General features: G+C 26.0%; 1 protein-coding gene across 1 annotated transcript; it reads right to left on the bottom strand.

Moving 5' to 3' along the window:
• Nucleotides 1–11,149: 11,149 nt before the first annotated feature.
• On the bottom strand, nt 11,150–17,010 carry LOC145835208 (lysosomal protective protein-like). The gene is made up of 11 exons (XM_082942771.1): nt 16,826–17,010; nt 16,370–16,478; nt 16,013–16,156; nt 15,041–15,193; nt 14,370–14,474; nt 13,738–14,067; nt 13,284–13,418; nt 12,759–12,865; nt 12,493–12,565; nt 11,594–11,695; nt 11,150–11,230 (listed from the first exon to the last, which is right to left on the bottom strand). Exons 1-11 carry the CDS (start codon nt 17,008–17,010, stop codon nt 11,150–11,152), a joined length of 1,524 nt encoding a protein of 507 aa, XP_082798897.1.
• Between the last annotated feature and the right edge of the window lie 3,783 nt (nt 17,011–20,793).

Below are 20,793 nucleotides of genomic sequence, written 5' to 3'. Positions count from 1 at the left end.
ATCTGGCTAATTCTTATTATATTATAAATAAAATTATTATACTATAATTTATTAAGTTTTCGCCAGACTTTATTATAATAAATAGTTATAAATATAAGTAAATGTTCCACTTTGTGGTTATTAAATTACAACTTGATAATGTTACCGACTAGTAGGAAATAGTCAATAAACAGTAAGGCAATTTAAAAACAAATTAAAAAGCAGTAATTTTAAGTAAATATTTTTCAGTCAAAAGCTTAAACTCGTTTGCAGGGTTGCCACACACTCAGGGAAAATCAAGGAATTTTGATTTTTTTTTAAACTCAAGAAATTTTGATTCTTTTTTTTAAACTCAGGGCAGTTTTGATTTTTTCTAAAAATTGCAGGGAAATTTACAAATTTTTTTTAATTTTAGGAAAATTTCTTTCCAGATCTAGAATGAGATTTAGTTAATCCATTTTCAAAATTTTGTTCAAAACAGTTAATTTTATTTATATTAAAGTGCTCATTTAAAAGTTTTTGAGCCTTGCGGCTAGTTATTCAATATTGTTAGAGAAAATATTGTAAATTTTTAAATATAATAAATATTTTAAGGGTTTGAAAAATCTCAGGGAAGTTTCTGGTCACTCAAGGAAGATTTTTTGACTCAAAGAGTGGCAACCCTGAGTTTGCTTAAAAGTTATCTGAAGTATTTGTATGTTTATATTCAAATACGACTTTTATATCGTTAAGAAAGATCATTTAGTTTATTGAACGAAAAAAAAAGCTCAAATATTTGGTCCTAGGACCTGGTGAAAGAAAACACCTTTCGGTTATCGAGTCATACATCAGGATACAGTTTAAAGTCATGTCCATGACAGTGCGTATTAAAATTAACTGTGATATCTTATTCTACACCAACTTGATCAAAAGCTTTTTTAAAATTTAAGTCCGGGTTCGGCAGCCTTTTATCAGGATCGGCCAGGTTTACTTAACATTGTCTCCGCTGACCACTTAGTTTTAGAAACTCAAATAATATCGGTGGCCAGAAAGCCTGAAATTTAAAAATTAGAATAAAAACCACTAGAAAACATAAAATTGAAACAGTTTTAAATGTTAAGTAGTAAAGTTTTGATTGAAATTAAAAAATATTTCATGCACTAAAAGTTTTTTTTTCGTCATCAAAATTTTTTATATTAAAAAACACTTTTAAAGTAGATTTACATTATCTTTTCAATGTTTTTATTCTACTTGAGACAGTTTTTAACCTTAAACTTGAAAATAGACCCATAAACGTGTATTTTCAAAAACCTGGAAGACACTCAACAAGATCTGGAAGAAATCAGGGCTGCCACTTTACCTGGAAACTTAGAATCTGACAACTTAAGCAAAAAAACCTAGAGTTTTTAAAGTTTGAGTTGTTGTTAACTTTTATAAAATAGGTAAAATTAAAATACTTAAACTTTTTGTGACTTATAAATCTGTAGTTCTGGCTGAATTAGTTGTTATAGAAACAACAATATTTTAGCAATAACTTTTTGTTTATTTTGTTAGTGAGTGGAAGTCATTAGGAAAGAGAAAAAAACATTTCTTTATTTTTGTAAAAAAACTGTTACAAAATTTTTACATAAAAATATGAAGTAAACCCAAAACTCTTTAAACTTTTTAACAAAATCTCCTTATTTTGCAATTTAATTCGATGAAAGTCTCAATGATCAGATTGAAAATGTTCAGATGGATTTTATTATAAGGTTCTGGAATGAATTTACAAAAACATTTATAATCAGATTTGGCTAAAATTTTTGCAATATAGCAACGCAAAGGAATCAAAGCAATCTTTTGATAAAGCTTTATATGATCCTGACGTCAAAACAATGAAACGGTCCAAACGTTAATTGGGCTTTAGTTCAAAAATGTCGAAGAAGAAACAAAGCTTAAAAACTTACTACGACTTATTAACATTGGCAGCTGCGCTCTGCACATAGTGTATGTAGATTTTGAAAATGGCTCTAAACAAACTCCATGGAAGATTAAAAACTTTTAACTCATCTTTAAAAGTTTTTCAAACAAGCATCAGTTGAAGGAAGTTTTTTTACTTCAACAACATGAACAGTGATTTTTCCTAAAAGTTTCTGTGCTACTAGATGGCTTGAAAATAAAGCTGCTCCTAAGAATAAGCAACTTTTTTATGGGATGACATCAAAAAAAGTATTTTCAAGTGGGAAAAACTTCCAAAGTATGATAAGCCTTCTGGAGAAAGATACAATACTATAAAAAGAGCAGTAGGTGACGTATTGGTTGCAAAACTGAGTTTTTTGCTTTATCTGTAAAATTATAAAACCTTTTCTTGCCCGTTTTAAACACGACAACCCTATCATTCAAATTCTGTTAATTGAAAACATCCAAATTCTGTTTAAAAAACTATTCAACACTTTTTAGAAAGATTGTGATGTGAATTCTGCCTTTAAAATAAATTGCAATACTTACAGTAACTCTTAAGTAATTTATATCTTTTAAACAGCAGCAGCTTTTAACTAAAAAATATATTACTAGTAAAAATTATCAAAAAAGATGTGCTTTCAAAAACGTGGTAGAAATTTGGAAAACCTGGAAAAATATTAAAAAAACGAGTGGCAACCCTGCTCTGCTGTAATATGTATAACAGTCGGTAAAATGGGCAGCATTTTACTCACAACAAAAAATTACTGTATTTTGTACAAGTGGTTCTAAATAGTTTGCCTTTAATTACGAAAATCCTGTTTTATGTAGCTACAAAAACCATATGTCATCTATCCGTAAAGTATATATTTTTCTGTTATGACTATTCAACCTGGCTGTTCTTGCTTATTTGACAGCCTAAAATTAAATTTACCTGCACAAAAGCAAATTTTTGTTAAAGGAAATAATATATTAAAAATAAACGTGTGTACTAGTTTTTTTCTTGCTTTTTGCTGTCTATCAAGTTTAAGCCGGATTACAATACCCTATGTAAGGGGTCGGCAAACTGACCCGTTTAACCAGTGTTGGTAATCAAGAACTTGTTCATACTAAAACCCAGTAAAATGCAGTAAAAAAAATTACTGTACCTCAAGTTGAAATTTATTATGTTGTTTTGTTAAAATAGTTCAATGATAAATAGAAAAAAGTCATATTGTAGCTAAAACTGCTATCAACAAAGACTTATTTTCAAAAATTTTTCGCGGCTACCAAATGCTTGCCAACGCCTGCTCTTTGTGCTAAATTGTTTATTTAATTGTTAAATTTAACTTTAGAACATATTACTGAACGACGTAATTAAAATATCAAAAGTGAGTAGGTATCAAAAATGCACGAAGGGACTTTTTCTGCACAAAGAAAATTTTGCACAAAGAAACTTCAGTACGGGTTGAAATCTTCATTAAACAAAAAACAGTTTACTGTCACTGTTACCATTATTTTGTTTTTCTTTTTTATTATTAGATATTGACACTAATATATTTTCTTTTCATTTACGGTCACTGTTACCCCTTACTCTTGGTAGGTGTTTTTTTAAAAACTAATTATTTAATTTTCTTTATTTTTTATTGCGTTTGTTTTTACTCTCGTGCAAAACTGACCTTTTGTGCATATTTGAGCCGTTCCCATCAAAAGTTTAGTAGGAAACAGAAAAAAAAAACATTAGGCAATTTAGTCAATAGTTTGAAAAAAACATGATTTAAATTTAATCGAAGATATACCAAAGTTAACTTAAGCTGCTGCCAATTGCTCTAGAAAAAGTATTTTATGCTTGCTAAAATATATGTAAACTGTATTTCTAAACACTGGTGCATAAGGGAGCTTATTAAACTAGTGACTTTAGCTAATATTTTAAAAATGTCAAGCTTTAAGATAAAAAAAAAAGTTTTCATCAAAAGTAGTCTCATTTTGTAGAACTTGCCTTGCTCACTACAGTGCTTCTAAAGTTAGGAAACTTTACTATAAATACTCTTGCTGAGTAATCAAATTCCTATTTTAAAATAATTATTTTATCTTAGTTTGTTTTCAAACGCTGTTTTTTAAAAGTACTTATCTATTTCAAATATATTTTTTAGTGAAAATTATGAAGTAATTAACATTCTTTTATATAAAAAGTTTTCATTTCATTACCTTGCGGGTTAGAAAATTAATTACTTGTTTACGAGAATTTTTGTGATTTTAAATGGACAATTTTAACAATATTTTAGATCTACTGAATAAGTAAACAACAAAAATATGTGCGTAATTAATAAAAAATCTGTACAGCTGATTAGCGTCCTATAAAAACTTTCAGGTTACTTCTTTTAAAAAATGCTATAAACTTATTTCTATTTTATTATAGTGTTATTTGCTTAATCAGTTAAAATAAATATAAGTGTTGTTAGTTGATAATGAAACATACAAGACGTTCAAGCCTATGAATATATAAGTTGTTTCTAAACTTTATTTAAAAAAATATTACTAAATATTTCTATTTATATCTGTTGCTACTGACAGAATACTAACTTTTGTAAAATTAACTGCTAACAAAGTTTTAATCTATTGAATATTTCTAGTTTCTATAGTTACTTGACTAATATATAAATAAACACTTGTTTTTTTTTTCCAAAGCTTTATGTGTAATACTTAATTCAATATAAAGTATTTACCAGATGAAGTATTTATTTTACCACTGTCGACAATGTTTTTGCAAGTTTAAAACATCACAAGATGTATTCACATGATAACACTAAACAAAAGTATATATGTATATAAACTTGTAAACACTTTCTGTTCATTTAAAGTAGCTTTGACCATCTTAACTGTTTGTTTAATACTTATTTACATAGTTAAGTATTTAAAATAATTATATATAAGTTTCTTTATAAGATAAGAAACATTTTTAAGAGTTGTTTTCAAGTAGCGTTTCAGTTTAGATAGATTATAAGACTTTAACATGAATAAACAGTTGATTGTTAAAAGTAAAAATAAAAATTAGTGTTATTACACTCTTAGTTATTCTTGTGGAAAAAAGAGGTTAGTTTTAAAGAACTTTTACAACACTATTGAAATACATTTAAAGTATTAAAACGTATTAACAAGTTGTTGATTACCATAAAAGTCAAATATTATAGTTATAAATTTTCACACAAACAATTGAAAAAAAAAAGAATTACTTTTAGTATATTGGTGGCAATTTGAGACTAAAAACTGCTTTTTAAATTGTAAAAAATAACAAAAATTTTCAGGACTTCACTTAAAAGTAGTTTAAAGTTCATATAAAACAGAATGCAATAAAGTAAAATGTATCATCTTAAATATTTTTTAAACATATGTTGAATTAAAAATAAACTTTTTACTTAAAGTTTGATTTATATAGAAGTGTGTAACTTTTTAGTTAATTTGACTGATACCGTAGTTTGTTGATTAACAAACAAGAGCTAAGTTATAAGTGTTTTAATAGTTCAACTAAGCTATTTTCAATGTAAATGTTGAAAAACAATAACAAATTTTTAACTAGAATATTTAAGAACACCACAGTATCACGAAACTTGAAATTCAGTTGTGAAAAAAACTTGTTGTACTGTTCTTTTAACTTTTTAGTAAATTAAAATAAAACTTTAAGATAAATCAATATGAAAATTTATTGAATATTAAATACAAAAACGATATCTTATGATGCATTACATACACATATACGAGCAACTAAAAGTATAAACCAAGATAATTCCAAAAACTACTTTTGATAAAATATTATAATATTTAGTGAAATTTTGTTTTAGTCTTAACAGGAGCATATACATAAAAATAGTTCGAAAACTCCTGTAGAAAGAATGTGTTTAAAAAACGTTATAAATTATGTTATAAATGATTCTAGTACAAGAAAGTATATAAAAATATATAAGAAGCATCTAACTTAAAATATTATCCGTTTTTCATTAGTTAAAGTACTAAGTTTTCGCTTTTTCAAAGTTTATATAACTAATGCTTCAATATTAAACTGAAATAACCTAACAATATATGAACTCAATTTCTGTTGTTACTATTATTTTCGTGTTATTACATGCAACATTTTAACTCTGCGAATAACATAAATTGTTTGTTATTTGTAATTATTTCTTATTATTTCGACATATGTAAGCGGAAGTACTCATGTATATAAGAAAGTCGACTCAGAAAAGTTATGTATAGTTTTGAATTTAATCACAGTTAAACAATGTGTTATTTTCATAACGAAAAAAACTTGTTTGAGAAATCTAAATGTTAAAGTTTCAAGTATTTCTTATAAAGTTTAGGTATTTTTATAAGCAAAGTTTATATGTAAACTTTCTCTAGTTATAATTTCTTATCAAATATAACTTAACTATTAGTGTATATTAAATCAGATTTCATAAAAGCATATATATTTCTGTTTAAGCAGTAAAACTTTTTATATGAATATAAACTATGTCATGTATTTAAAGAAAACGAAACATTCCAGTTAAAATGACTACTTTAAACTAAAAAACTAATGAAAGTATTTATAAACAGGTCTTATATTATACTATATTTTACACTTGAAAAAATGGGAAAGTTTTTTGTCTTAACGCTTGTTGTAAGTTTATTTGTAAATTTTACAGCTTACTTTTAGAATTTATTAAAAATAATATTTTCAGTATACTTCTGTAGTTTGTAAAAAATTTACAAATTATATAAAAAAAAAACTTTTGAAATTGTCAGCTTTCTATATAAGTACAATAAAAGTACCAAAAAAGTTTGTTTTTAAATAAAATTAATTTTCTGACAGGTTTTAATGATTCAATTGGCCTGCTATGCGGAAGCCGGAAGTAAGTGAAAATTTAACATAAAAACAATTAAAACAAATGATTTAAATGTTAAACAGTTTTTATTATTACTATGTGTTTAAAATCATTAACTTAGTATGAAAGAAATTTATGTAAAATGAAACTTTGATTGTATAATTTTTTAGGTTTGAGTACGATGGTTTGAATAAGCGACAACAAAAATCTAAAACTTCACCAACTTTTGAAACTTTTTTTCTTTACTTACAGAAAGAACCTACCAAACGATACGGGACTCCAGCAAAAAGAAGAAGTGTAACTTCGACTTGTACAAGAACTTCAACCACCTCACTCCGGAACACTCCGACACGTGCACCAAGAACTACGAGAAAACGACGTTTATGGCCGGAAAGGACGGGGGGTGGAGAACCGACCAACTCACCGCTTACTATCCGTGGTGTCCGCTGGAGGGCGGTAGTTGGGACTATTGTGACGGTTTGCAATAAATATTTCTTGTTAATTACAACAAGAATATAACACTAGTTCACGATATACTGTGGTGGTATTGTGTTTTGTTTGAAAAATAACTTTAATTAATACAAATAATAATTTACAATTAGTACTTGTTATAATGTTATGGTTCGTTTTTACATTGAGCAATTAAACAACTAACAAAAATTTAAAAAAATATTATTATTTAGTAGATAAACAAGACTGTTTAAATTAAAAAAACTTTTTGAACAAGATAAAAAGTAATCTAATTAATTCATTTAAACTATACTAAGAACGCTTCAAGACTATTGCACGATACATCGTAATGGTTTTTTATTATATAAACCATTAATGAATTTAACAAAAAATTAAAATTACTTTACTTAAAAAGATTTTTCACTGAATAGTAATCCTTTTTAGTTATCTGGTAATTTCTTTTTAAACTGACGAAGTAAAAACAGTAATTTTAAGTACTTTTTAAAATAGCAACTACATAAATAGGATAAAATGAAAATTTGGTTATTGTGATAGTTTATTTGGTAAAAAATACTTTTATTCAATCTTCACTAAGATTGCTTTAAAACTAGAGCATAAGAAACTTGCATAACTAATTCAGTGAACTTATCAAAACAAAATGACTCAATGATTAAGAAACCTTTATTTTTTGCTAATCCTCATTAAGCACTCTATGCAACAAATTTCAGACTACAACTGGGGGTACCGCGTTGACAAGAACTTTGTTGGCAGCAAGCTGAAGATCTACTATTCTAACGACGACTACTACAAAACAAGCTACTACATAGCTAACATCAAATGCACAACAACGTTGAACTACCATATGAAGATCGCCAGTTTTCAAACAATGTTCAACTCCACTGGTAACCACATCATCAAGAACGAGAACTACTACACTTCCCTCAAAAACTTGAGGTTTTTGTTTAAAATTTAAAAACTTTCTTAACAACTTTCTTTATTTTACAGTAGTTTTATGTTTATAATTATTTATTTTTTCCTTGATATAAATTGTTCCACTACTCCATATAGTCAACAAATTTTAATTTTTCTTAGTCTAACGAGTTAAATATACCTAACTTATAACAAAGGCTTAATAATACAAAAATGTATGTACCTTTAGCTCACTATAGTATACAAATGATCAAAGTTTTACATTTAAAATGCAGTAGCTAATTGGTTTAGTAAAAATGCGGAAAATAAACTATATTAGTTTATAAAAAAACATTGCAGTTTTAAAAAACATTCGTTTAGACATTAATAGAGCATGGTATAATTAGAAATTAAAAAACAATTACTCTCTTAAAGTTAAGCTTTAATAAAGAGTTTTTCGAACCTAATATCTATTGCACAACAGGGAAATATTGGATACATTGAAAGGATTCGAGTCGGGTAGAGAGCACTACTGGGTGAAGAATGATCAGCGGTTTGAGTATAAAGATGGTGTACAAAAGCGTAAGAAACATGTGGATTACCTGTATCCTAAAAAATGCCTCAGCTACGATTACAACAAGAACACAATCAGCTTTACCAGCTGCTATAGTAAGAGGGCATTTGTGTGCGAACTAGACCCTAAAGACGTCTAGTGACCTTTTAACATTTATGTAACTCGAAAACACTTTTTATTAAAATTTATTTAATCAGCCTTATTTTCATAACTTCAAGAGAAACTTTAACTACACTATATTTATTTATATGTACTGTACTGTTCTATGTTATTGTTTACTTATATAACCACTAAAAATATTCATTAATATCATTTTATACTGTTGTATTTAATAAACATGTATATATATATATTGTTTGTATTTAATACTACTTAATGTTTTTAATTTTTCTGTTTAACAAGTTCAAATATAATTAAGTTAAAAATTTTTGAAGAATAATGAAAAAAATCTGTAGCTTAAAATAATTTGATACTTAAGTATTCTATAGCTTCGGAAAAGCTAATTAAAGACTAGTCTCTGCAAAAATTTTGTAGATGTTTAAAACAAATCATTTCATGAAACTTATGAAAAACATATAACAGCAAAGAAACTGTTATTAGTAGTAGAACTGACCAAAACTTAAACTTAGAAATAGAGGTATAAAAATGTTTTTAAGGTTTTAACATAAAAAAATGGCTTAGTTATAGTTAAATATAAGTTGTTTGAAATGTTTATATTCCGGATACTAGCCTCGTCGACTATAAATTTTATTTTAACTATAAGTTGTAATCAGTTTACAAATGGCAGTTTTTTAAAACTTATTAAGTTTCAAAGTTGTTGGTCTAATTCTTTAGACTAGGGGTCTGAAATCTACGGCCTTTTAGGTATACATATTTTTACCACAAGGTATTCTTTAGCAAACAAACCAGAATTAAAACTTTCAAAAGTGTTCAAAATACAAATAAATTATTTGATACTGAATAGATGTGTTTTATTAATGTTAGTGATGATTTAAGTTATAATAGCTTACATATTTGCTTTTAAATGATTTTTAAGCTTTTAGGTTTTTAGCAAAGAGCCTTATTGTAAGTTTTCATTGCAAAACCGTTTATTTTTAAGTTTTTCATAAAGTACTCTTTTGGCTAAAAAGTAGATCGCGGGCTGCAAATTTTGTTTTTGATGGCCACACTTGGCCCGCGGGCCGCAGTTTGCCGACCCCTGCACTAGTACTAAAAAAGTAAGCGTTGATTGAAAACGTTACTTAAAACTAAAATTAACCAGTTAAAATAAAGATCATAACTACCTATTTATATAAAAGAGTACTCCTTAAAAGTAAGAACCTTTTTTTTTTTTCAATTAAGCTGTTATACAAGCTATTTAAACGAAAGTTGAGATGAAATTAGCTTTTTCAATTGTCAATAATGGTATTTTTGACTTACTGATGCTTGTGTTTTTAATAACTGTTGAATTAGCATAGATTCTAAGTTATAAAGCTAATCTCGAGCACACCTCTCTACAACTTTAAAGTAATACAAAGTGTTTGAGATAAAAAACGGTAAAAGCTCATTAGTGACATTTTCATTTTACTTTTATTTTAACCTTATATTTATAGTTTGTCTAATATGGTTTATAATTTTAATGAACTATTTATTCAATCTTATAATTAATTGAATTTTAAGTTCTCGAAACTTAAGTCTTTAGTTGCCCTAATAATTTTCCATAAACAACTTTTGTACACTTACAAAATAAATCATTCTTTTTACGAAAGCTGTTAATTATATGAAGTTTATCTTATCGGTTTTTATCTAATTTTGAGACTTTAATAGAAAAGGTTATCTATATTTAGCAGTTTAAAGAAACTACTTAAATAGTACTAAATACTTTTATAAATATCTAATTTTATGTTTAATGAAAATGTAATTATTACTTTTGTAATTAACTGTAAAAAAATACCTATGTTGTTTAACTTTAAATCTTTAAAACTTTTTTCCTAATTCAAATTCAATAAAATTTGGGAATATTAATTTTTAATAAGAAACACCTTTTTTCAGTAGGTAATTCTTCCTCAAAAAGTATAACTACAATTTTACTTCTATTGCATGTTTCATATTCGTACAATGTAAATTCTTCAAAGTATAGAAAAGCATTAATAACAATATTAAAGTTTATTTATAAGGTTATAAACATTATTAAAAAAAAGAGAGTAACGTATACGTTGTGTTAAACTTTAAACGAAATATATATGCAAAAGTTTGCTCTTAATTAATACGGCCAAACTGCACTTTGTGTTTAACTGAAAATATAAGTCAAAATAATTTTTAAAGCAACAAACTTATAACATTTAAACAAAACTAAAAAAAACGGTTTTTGTTCTTAATACATTTTTTTAAAGTTTTATTTAGTATCAAATATCTTAACTTTAGATATAAAAGTTTATTCGTCAAAACTAAATAACTAATTTCAAATACAAAGTGTAAATCAGGATGATCTTTCTGAAATTTTCAACTACATTAATTTCGAAATAAATCTTCTCACAAGTTGGAATGTTTCATAAGGTTTTTCTGCTGGTGCCATGTGGCCTGCGCCCTGTGAATATTTATAGTTTGGACACATTGGTAAACTAGGTTTTTGCAAATCTTAAAGTTCAATAACAAAACATTGCAATTTTTAAATATAAACTTTGAAACTAAAGTTATAATTTTTTATATAAGCTACTTTTTTTAAAAGCTTACAGAAATTTATTAGCTTTTTTAGATTAAAAAATAACATAATTCTTCTGGCAAATGTGAATGTTGAAAATTTTTTTTTATCTGTTTTTACCGAAAGTTTTTGTAAAATATTTATTCTAACTATTAAAGCTCCAATCAAAATTAAAAGTGTGTTTTACCTACTTATGTAAAACGCTTACAGATTTATTTATTACTTTAAAGTTTTACACTTAGTTTAAACCTTCACAGTTGCGAACCAAAGATTGTCAAATTTTTCAAGGAACCCTGCTACGTACTGATACTTATCTTTCTTCACATACCAAGGTGACCTGTCTTCTGTTCTCTGTACAAGTTTTTTATATATACAGTTTTGGTCATGAACTTTTTTGTTAAGTTGACTTGTAATTTAAATCGAACTTCTACATTTACACAAATTCGAGGTAAAAATTTTTATGTGATAAAATTGAACACAAAAGAATTAAACTAGAAAAATAACTTTTATTTAAAAGTAGTGCTTAATCAGAGTTTTTTAACGGTTGATTGCTACTAAATAAATTAAAGTACATAAACTTGAGGATTGTAAACTAATAAAAATGTTAAATAAAAAAAAAATTAAAAGAAAAATAATACAAAGCAAAAAAGTAGATAACAAACATTTATGAAAGTAGAAACTATTTTTTTTTGGTTTATATTTACTTATTTTAATACAATATATTTAATGACAATAACAGTTAATTCGTACATTATAGAACTTAAGTTTATAAAGTATTAGACGTTAAAACTTCAATCAACAGGTTAACGTTAATTTTAAATTTAAGTTACTGACGCTTATATTATTATTTTAAAAAAACTTTAAATAAAACTAACTTTTATTCCAGTTTTTAATATAAAACTTTCCCCAGACAAAAACGGACACACCAAGTCAAGATCACCAAAATAAAGAAGAACACCGATTCCCTGAATAAACAAAATAATTTTATGTCTTAATAAAATTAAATGTTGCAACTAAAAAACTTTAATTTATATTTTTAGTTATTCTAATTTCAAAAATAGTTTGTAAAACTCAAGTATTTTTAAAATATTGAAATCAGACATTTGGCAATGTTTTTCGATTTATTAAATTGTTTTAGTTTAACTAACAGCTTTATTGATGGCTTTTATCTGATCTGAAACATCTGAGACTGTTTTCTCGTAGTTCTCAATGATATGATTACTGTAAAAAAAGCAAAAAAATAACAGAAAATCTATTCAGTTTTACTCGTTTGGCTAAGTCTTTTGACTAGAAAATTTAAAATTATTGCAAACAAAGTATAAGTCAAGTTCTGATAAAGTATTATGTCTGCTTAAAAAATATATTAGTGCTAACCATATATACATTATTTATATTAAATGTTTTTCTTACTAACTTGCACTCTTTGTATTCAATGTTTTCGGCATGAATTGATTTTTTGACGTCATCACGTTGAAAATAATCGCTGTATTTTACATCTGCAAAGCGGCAATAGGGTTTTTCCTGTTTTTATAATAAAAAAGTTAATAGTAATAAAGTTCTAAAACTATTGCATACGAAACAACTAGAGCAGGGTATCCCAAACATTTTTTTTAGTGCCCCTAGGAAAAAAAAAACATGTCCCCTCTAATAAGACTTTTATTAAAACTACCCTTTAGTACGCCTACGACATTTTTTTTAGTCTTTATCATCAACTTCAGAATATCTAGTGTAAGTTTTGAAGTAAAGCCTTTTGCCAAAACAAAATAATTTTTTTAAACGTATTCGTTTCGCACAGCTAAATGCTAAGAACAGATAAGAACTTTAAGATAATATTTGTCTAGTGTACTTAAATTTACTATATTTAGATATAAATACTTATTATAACTTAAAAAAATAATCGTTTTAACCCAAAAAATTTTAGTAAAATTTAAATACTTACATACATATTGATGAGTTCATTCACGTAATTTTTTATTCGTACTGCAGTTCCATTTGTTTCATCTATTTGTTCTAATTTCTCCAAAAAACTTGCTTTAAATATCATTCCGTTGTTTATGTTCTCAACGGTCAGTGCCTGGTTGAAATTATTATTGTGTTTATACAAGCAAGTCTCAAGAATTACATTGTTAATTGTTATTGATCATTATGACATCACAAAAATTCTAGGAAAGAACATTTTTTGCAACGAAAATAATAGTTTATATTATCAGCAAAAAAATATCTTTCTGTCAGTTTTAGACAGCTAGAAATGCTTTGTACAAAAACTACAAATCGAAAGAAAAGTGATGAAATGAAGAAAGTTATTAAAACTTAAGTGCTAGAAGCATTAATGTTAGTAAACTTTAAAATAATATTAAAATAGTTTTAAAGAAGATATTTTTAAATTATCTTACTGGTTTTCCTATTTTGAAGTTGTCAAGAAAACTTAGAATTTCAAGTAATGACATTTCCCTTTCCACATATTTTTTAAATTCTTCTTCTTCATAATCTTTGTTGCCAATATAATCGGATAAATTATAACCAGATATTGCATTGTAGTCAGATGTTAAATTGTAACCAGATATTGCATTGTAGCCAGATGTTAAATTGTAATCAGATATTGAGTTGTAGTCAGATATTGCATTGTAGTCAGATATTGCATTGTAGTCAGATGTTAAATTGGAATCAGATATTGAATTATAATCCGTTGAGTTAAAAGCATAATCTTCGTGAACATGATCGGTCTTGAAAGAAAAATTATTAATAACTTTAAACATAATTATCTTTTTTAGATTAAAGGTTTACTAAAAAGTAAAAGTCGTACACTGTTTTTTTTATAGTTTTGAATAAAATAACTATAATCTACTTTTTTTATAACTTATAACTATAGCCTTGTGTTTTTATATAATAATACATGATTGCCATATATCACCAACCGATAATTGATTCACCAAAGTATTAAACATAAAATGCACATCAATTAATTATAAAAAAATAGAAATGAAAATTAAACAAGTTATTTATATAAAAAATTGATAAAACAAACCGTACGATACCATGGTTTTTTAGGTTCTACCTTGCATGCGCTGTCTTTTACAATGTTGTAAACCGGAAGGGATTTATCATTGAAAAGCTTCCTCAATTTGTTTTCCTATTAAAAATATAAAATGTAAAAAAAAAGACGTTTAGTATTTAGTTAAAAAAAAGTTTAAAATCTACAATGAGTTTACTTTACTTTTGTTTTAAGTTGAAATCACTAAAATATTATCAAGATACTAAAAAAAAGTTTGACATTTTTTCAAGCGAATGATGAAGCTATAACTGAATTATATCTAAAATGTATTTTTTAAGATATTACTTGTGTTAATTATTACTTTAAACTTTTTAAACTAATTAAAAAGTTTTATTAGTCGATAAAATTAACCAGAAAAAAGCTCTTATCAAAAGACATATATATATCGTTTACACGTTTAATACGTATCATATTGCAACAATCATCTGCTGTTTGCATTAGAAGCAAAAACACAAATGAGAGTACAGTAGTAAATACATATATTAAAATACTTTTTATTTTAAATTGAACAAGCTGAAGATGAAAGATAATCTTTTTTGTTTTTATGAAACGTATGTACTGGAATTTTTTAAATCGAATTTTCTTAATAAATTATAAATAAATAAATAAATATATATATATATATATATATACTACAAACTGACTGATTTATCACAGCCGCGTTGATTTTCTCCCGACCTGCAACTCTTCAGTTTTTCGTAAAGCGGCCTGCCAATGAACCCGTGCCCGTACAAGTACTCAACATGCGAATCCGCCGTGACCTCCTCACTCAAATACGGGTTTCCAAGGAGAAGGCCCTAAATGAAAATAAAGTTTTGTTTTATTAGTTGCTGTTGTTGTTTGTTAACAACTAAGATTTAAGTTATTGTGCGAACTTATTGTAATTAATCTGATTATAAATATATTTTTAGTAGTTGAAGAAAAACTACCAGTTTCTTAACAATGTTTGCCTGTTTTTAAAATACTATTTTTGGCTTTTGTTTGAGCAAAAGCAATACATACAGCTGTCATTTAACCTTATAACATAATTTATTTAAAAAAGAATAGTTGAAAAAAATTAAGAACCTACACCTTTAGACTATTGCAACAGTTATTATACAACCTCTTAACACTCTTTTTATTAAAGTCATACCAAACAGTCTAGCAACAAAATAATTAAAACATTTTACCTTTAAATTTTTTGCAATAGTTCCATTTTCTTTTAATATTTCAGCAGCAAGCATAGGCAGGTAAATACCTGCATAACTCTCACCGCCCAAGTACAGTTCGGCATTTTGAAATGTCGGGTAAAGCGTGAAAAAGTGCTTGAGAGCTTTCAATGTTGACTTCGCTGTCTGTTAGGTGAATTAACAACTAATTTAATGTTGAGTTTAAAGTGACAAGTTTTCTCAAACAATCAGTAAAAGAATTAGTGTTTTAACTGTTTTTCATTTAAAAATAACCTTAATAATACTAAAGCTATTTTCGGTTTTCAAACATTTTTATTAAGCTAATCAATTAAGTCAATATTCGAAAAGTATATAAAAACGAATTTTAATAAATTACCATTTAAAGTTTTTATTTTACTTCTAAAATACCTTTCTTTACAGCTTTACAAAAATATAAAATACAGTAACCCTCTCATCGTTGAGATCGGAAGCTGATGTGTTTCCTTTCGTGTATGAGAAGCCGGTGCCGACGGGGGAATCCAAATACAGGGTGGCACCCAACCGGTTCCAACTGTGCTTGTTTAGCTCCAATAATTTCGTTTGTGGGTTGTACTGTATAATGTATCATAATTTTTATTAGGTGAACAACTAAGTTTCATAGCACATATTATGATAGTTAAATTACTGTTTCAAAATAAAGTTAATAAAAAGTATAAAGCGGATAACTGGTTGAATATTTAAATAAAAACAAGAAATTTTTTGTAATATGTGTTTGCTTCAAACAATTTAAAAATGAAGTCCACAATACTAAAAAATAACACCAACTTTAAACGGTCCATGTTCTTCCATGAGGCCGTACAAGGAGCTACATCCGGGTCCACCGTTCAGCCACAAAATAAGTCGCTCGCCACTTCCGTTGTCCGCTTCGTTTAACCTGTATGACGTCATAATTGATTGTTACAAGTTCTCTTATGTGTGACGTCATAATTGATTGGTACAATATGCTTTTGCCAATTCAAGCAACTTCTCTTCGTTTTTAAATGTTTGTTAGTACTAGATGACTACTAGAATACTAAAAAAACTAATACTTAATGTCGCTTTCATTTTGCAAGTATTTTCTTTACTTTACTGTAACAAGTACTTTTGTTTTGATCTAGTTTGTTGTTTAAATGAACAAGTGCAAAGAAAACAAGCAGTTTTAAACCAATTTCAATCAATTTTTTTGTTTTTTTTTACTTTCTAACTTCAAAACTTTGATAACAATAAAAAGTAGATAACTACCAGTAAAACAGCTGGTCTCCATCACCGCTGTCCAGGTAACCAGAGTACATTCTGAACTGGGGCATTTGAGTTACGCCCGGAAGCCCGGATATTCTGTCATGCCTGGACAACTCCTGCATCCGACTTGTTGGACTTCCAAGTGTTGTTGCGATGATTAGAAGCAGCAACAAAACACGCGAAAACATTTTGTGATCAGACAACAATACTTTTAATCCTAAACTGTGAATCAGTGTAAATAAGTACATAATGATATGATTTGAAGCTTTGTTATACAACCTAAATAAACTAACTTCGTATAAGGTACGTACTAAAAAAGTTTTTTAAACAAATATTGTATTCATTAAAACTTAAAAAAGAAAGTAAAATGCTTAATTTTGGTATTTGAATGACTTGTTCTTTTAATCTGCATCAAGTGTTTTGTGAAGCTTTAAAGTAATATATAAACTATAAAACTATTTAGAATATCGAAAGACAAAAAAAACTATTTTACTTAAAAAAAAAAAACCTTTATTGGAAACTTTTTTTTATATGAAAAAAAGGCAAAATAAGTTTTTTTAATATGATACTACTAACAAAACCTTTGAAAACTAAATCATTTACAATTATTAACATTGGTTGTCTTAAAATAACGTCTAAAACCCTATAGTGTTTTTCAATCCAAACATTTTTATATTGCAGTAAATGACAAAAAATTCTTAAAAAATCGTTGATTATATTATTGTTAAATAAATTTTGATACATAAGATTTTGTTTATACGTATGAACTATTGTAAGAAACGGAATTGATTTTATAATCTTATATAAAGTTTAGTAAAACATGAAATTATCATTATGTAAGTTAAATTTTACATATAAGTAAGTTTAAAATTTGGTACAAATACCTCAACTAAAAACTAAACCCATTTTGATAAAATGTAACTTAAAGTAATAGAAAATAAGCAATAACTTTATCAAAAAATGGCTAAAACTTATTTGAAAATTCATAAGATCTGTATATATTTGTTTTTACTTGTAAATCATTGTCTGAATACATTGGTTAGATTAATTGTTCAATCTTTTGTTCCACTACTGTTCTGAATAGTATATAGATTATACACAACAAAGGTGGAACATTAAAGCAAAATTTTACTCAAACAATGTATTGAAACACTGATTAACAAAAATCAAATAATATATTTTCGAACTACTAAATGTAAAACTAATATGATACTTTTTAATATCGTAATTGTTATTAACTTTCTCTACAGTTTCGCTGGATATAGCAAAAATTTAAGTTTTTTGTTGATTTTTATAATTTGTGGTGTTTATTAAGTGCTGTAGAATAAAATAAATTAAATTACTGTATGTTTATTAAACAACTATGTATAAGAAAATACTTAAAACATATTTGGAATATTTAAACCATTTCAATTCAAAAAGTTTACCTAAAAAAATATTATGATAAAACAAAAACAAATAATAGTAAAAAACACAGATACTAGGTCTAAATTTTCTCCTGGACAAGAAGTTAAAATGTATACAAGTGGCCTGCGACTCGATAAATGAAGTTTTTTTTCGTACACCAGGTTCTAGGAGCAAATTTTTTAAGCGTTTTTTAGTTGTTCAATAAACTACAACAAGAAAATGTATTTATACGTACAAACTTTCAAAGTTGAAGCAAAAACAAAATACTTACGTTTTGTTATATCTAATAATCATGTTATTGTTTTTAGTTACCATCTTTATACAAACAAGTTAATATGTATAAAACAGCAATTTCGTTTTAAATAGCTGCTAATTTCACTTTGTCTAAATACATTTTGTTTTTATTGTGCGAAATAAAACTAAGATAATAATAAAAAAGGATTTTTATTTTGTTAAATCAAAGTAATTTAAGTTAAAATATTTAAATGTTTTAAATTTGATTCACTCTTTACTGTTAAAAAGTCATAAACATCGAGATTTTGTTATTAAATTTCATGTATTTCAATATCTACAATTATTTTGGAGTTTTCGACGAGCTTTTTACAATATTTTAACGTTTAAAATGCTGAGGTGGTATTTTTATCTGGTATACCTAACTTTCTTATGTTTTTTAAAGTACTTTTTTTAAAATTGTTTATGAAAAACACTTTAAAAATTTTGATCTTTTGTTATATTAAAATAAATTCTTACTAATAACTTTAAAACCTTGTTTATTTTTAGCTTTAAACTTTTTAAAGCTCAGAATGTTTTTGTGTAAATACTAACTGTTAAAAACATTCAACTAAATAAACAGAATGTTCAAACACACAATCTAACAATTATTCAAACAACGGAGAAACTTTTATCTTAATTTTATAAAGACAAACACATAAAATTGTATTTAATTTAGAAAAATGAATGCAAAGTTGTACCTGTTGAATTATATAAGCAAGTTTCAAAAAATAATCTCATTTTAATTTTTTGTGCAAAACTCATTATATGTTTAAAGTTATCAAATTCTTAAGCTAGTATAATGTACTTTTTTTTTTAAACTTCTGTGATTTCTAGTAGATGTACAGTCTTTGTATTTTAATTTTGATACTTTCTTTTAGAAGTAGAAACTGATAAAATCCATTCTGGTTAACTTTAGCACTTATTACATGGTATAAAAATTAGGTTAGCTTTTTGCTTCTAAAAGTTCAATGATTAAGATAAAAAACGCTAAAAATCAACTACCGTTAAATATACTGATTAGTAATGTAATCAGTAATTATTAGGTAAAAGAGTTGTATATTAGTTAAAGAAATCTAATGATAACGCTGGTAATTCAAAGAGCTAGAGGAAACATCCTTTAGTCAAAAATAACTTGGAGTAGTAAAACTTTTAAGCAAGGTAGGGTTAGATAAGTTGTTTGAAAGGTTTTAGAGTTAACTATTGATAATTCAAAGAAATATTTTTATTAATTTTGTGAATTTATGTTAAATAAATATAGTGAAAAGTTTTCTTGTTTCTTATTGCTACATCTCATTAATATTCTTGTATAAAATACTTTTTTATACAATTTCTTTACTTGTTTCAAAGTAAAAGAACAATAGCCAAATATCAAGATATAAACATTAAACTAATTTCATTAGTTATAATTTCTGTTTTTACCATTTAATTTTTTGCCTTGATAATTTTTAAGAGTTTAGTAGTAAGATTTTGTGCAATATGTTTAATTAAAAAACAGTATCTGACCTTGGCTTGTTAATTTTTTTTCAAAAGCTTAAGTTAGATTTTATCAATTAAGAGTACTTATATAACTTTTAGGTACTAATTTTTATAACATTACTACAAATGGATAGTTTTTTAAGCCTAAATGATTTTTTTTTTCAGATTGTCTATTGATTTTAACTTATCCTAAACTCAGGCTGACTTGGGCTAGATAGATGTAGCTTAAGCAAGTTTTTGAAAACCAAGATAAATTTTTGCTTCCATAATCAGCAAGAATTTAAACAATAAAAAGTAGATTTATTTTGCACATCTTTTTGACAAAAGGCAAGAGCTGTTTGTGTTTAAAACGCCAATAAATCTATTAAGTCTGTTTTATATTAAACAGCCATAACATTTACCTAGATCTAATCTTAAAAGTTTTAAAACTTTAAAGTTAAAAAAGTATAAGTATCCGAGACAGCATAGTTTATTGAGTTAAAATACAAACTTAAATTGTATTTTAAGTGATAAAGTTTAAATACCTTTTGTGTACTGCATGTCTGTTTATAAAGGCGTTACAATAAATTTAAACTGTTAGTAAGATAAAAGTACAAATAGTTGTTGTTAGATGGTTTTACAAGTTTTTGTTGTTTAGGGACAAATATTAGCAAAGGTTTAAATTATGTGAAACACAACAATATTAAGCATAACATCCAAAAATTATCATTTTATACTAAATTGACGTAGTTGCTGAATAAAAAATATTTGTGTTACTTTCATTACTGTATTATTATCTGTTAATAATTTCAGCTATTTAACACAAAAAGTATGAC

The sequence above is a fragment of the Thalia democratica genome, chromosome 4 (genome assembly GCF_965202585.1).
Source record: "Thalia democratica chromosome 4, ktThaDemo2.hap1.1, whole genome shotgun sequence".
NCBI lineage: Eukaryota > Metazoa > Chordata > Thaliacea > Salpida > Salpidae > Thalia > Thalia democratica.
This window is presented reverse-complemented; position numbering and strand designations above follow the sequence as displayed.

Excerpts from the sequence above, each read along its gene's own strand:
- LOC145835208 (XM_082942771.1), bottom strand. The coding sequence starts at position 17,010 with ATGTTTTCGCGTGTTTTGTTGCTGCTTCTAATCATCGCAACAACACTT. Across the intron at positions 14,068-14,369 it reads AAAAACCATGGTATCGTACG|ACCGATCATGTTCACGAAGA; the intron begins GTTTGTTTTATC and ends TTTTCTTTCAAG. Across the intron at positions 11,696-12,492 it reads TAAAAGCCATCAATAAAGCT|AGAACAGAAGACAGGTCACC; the intron begins GTTAGTTAAACT and ends AAACTTGTACAG.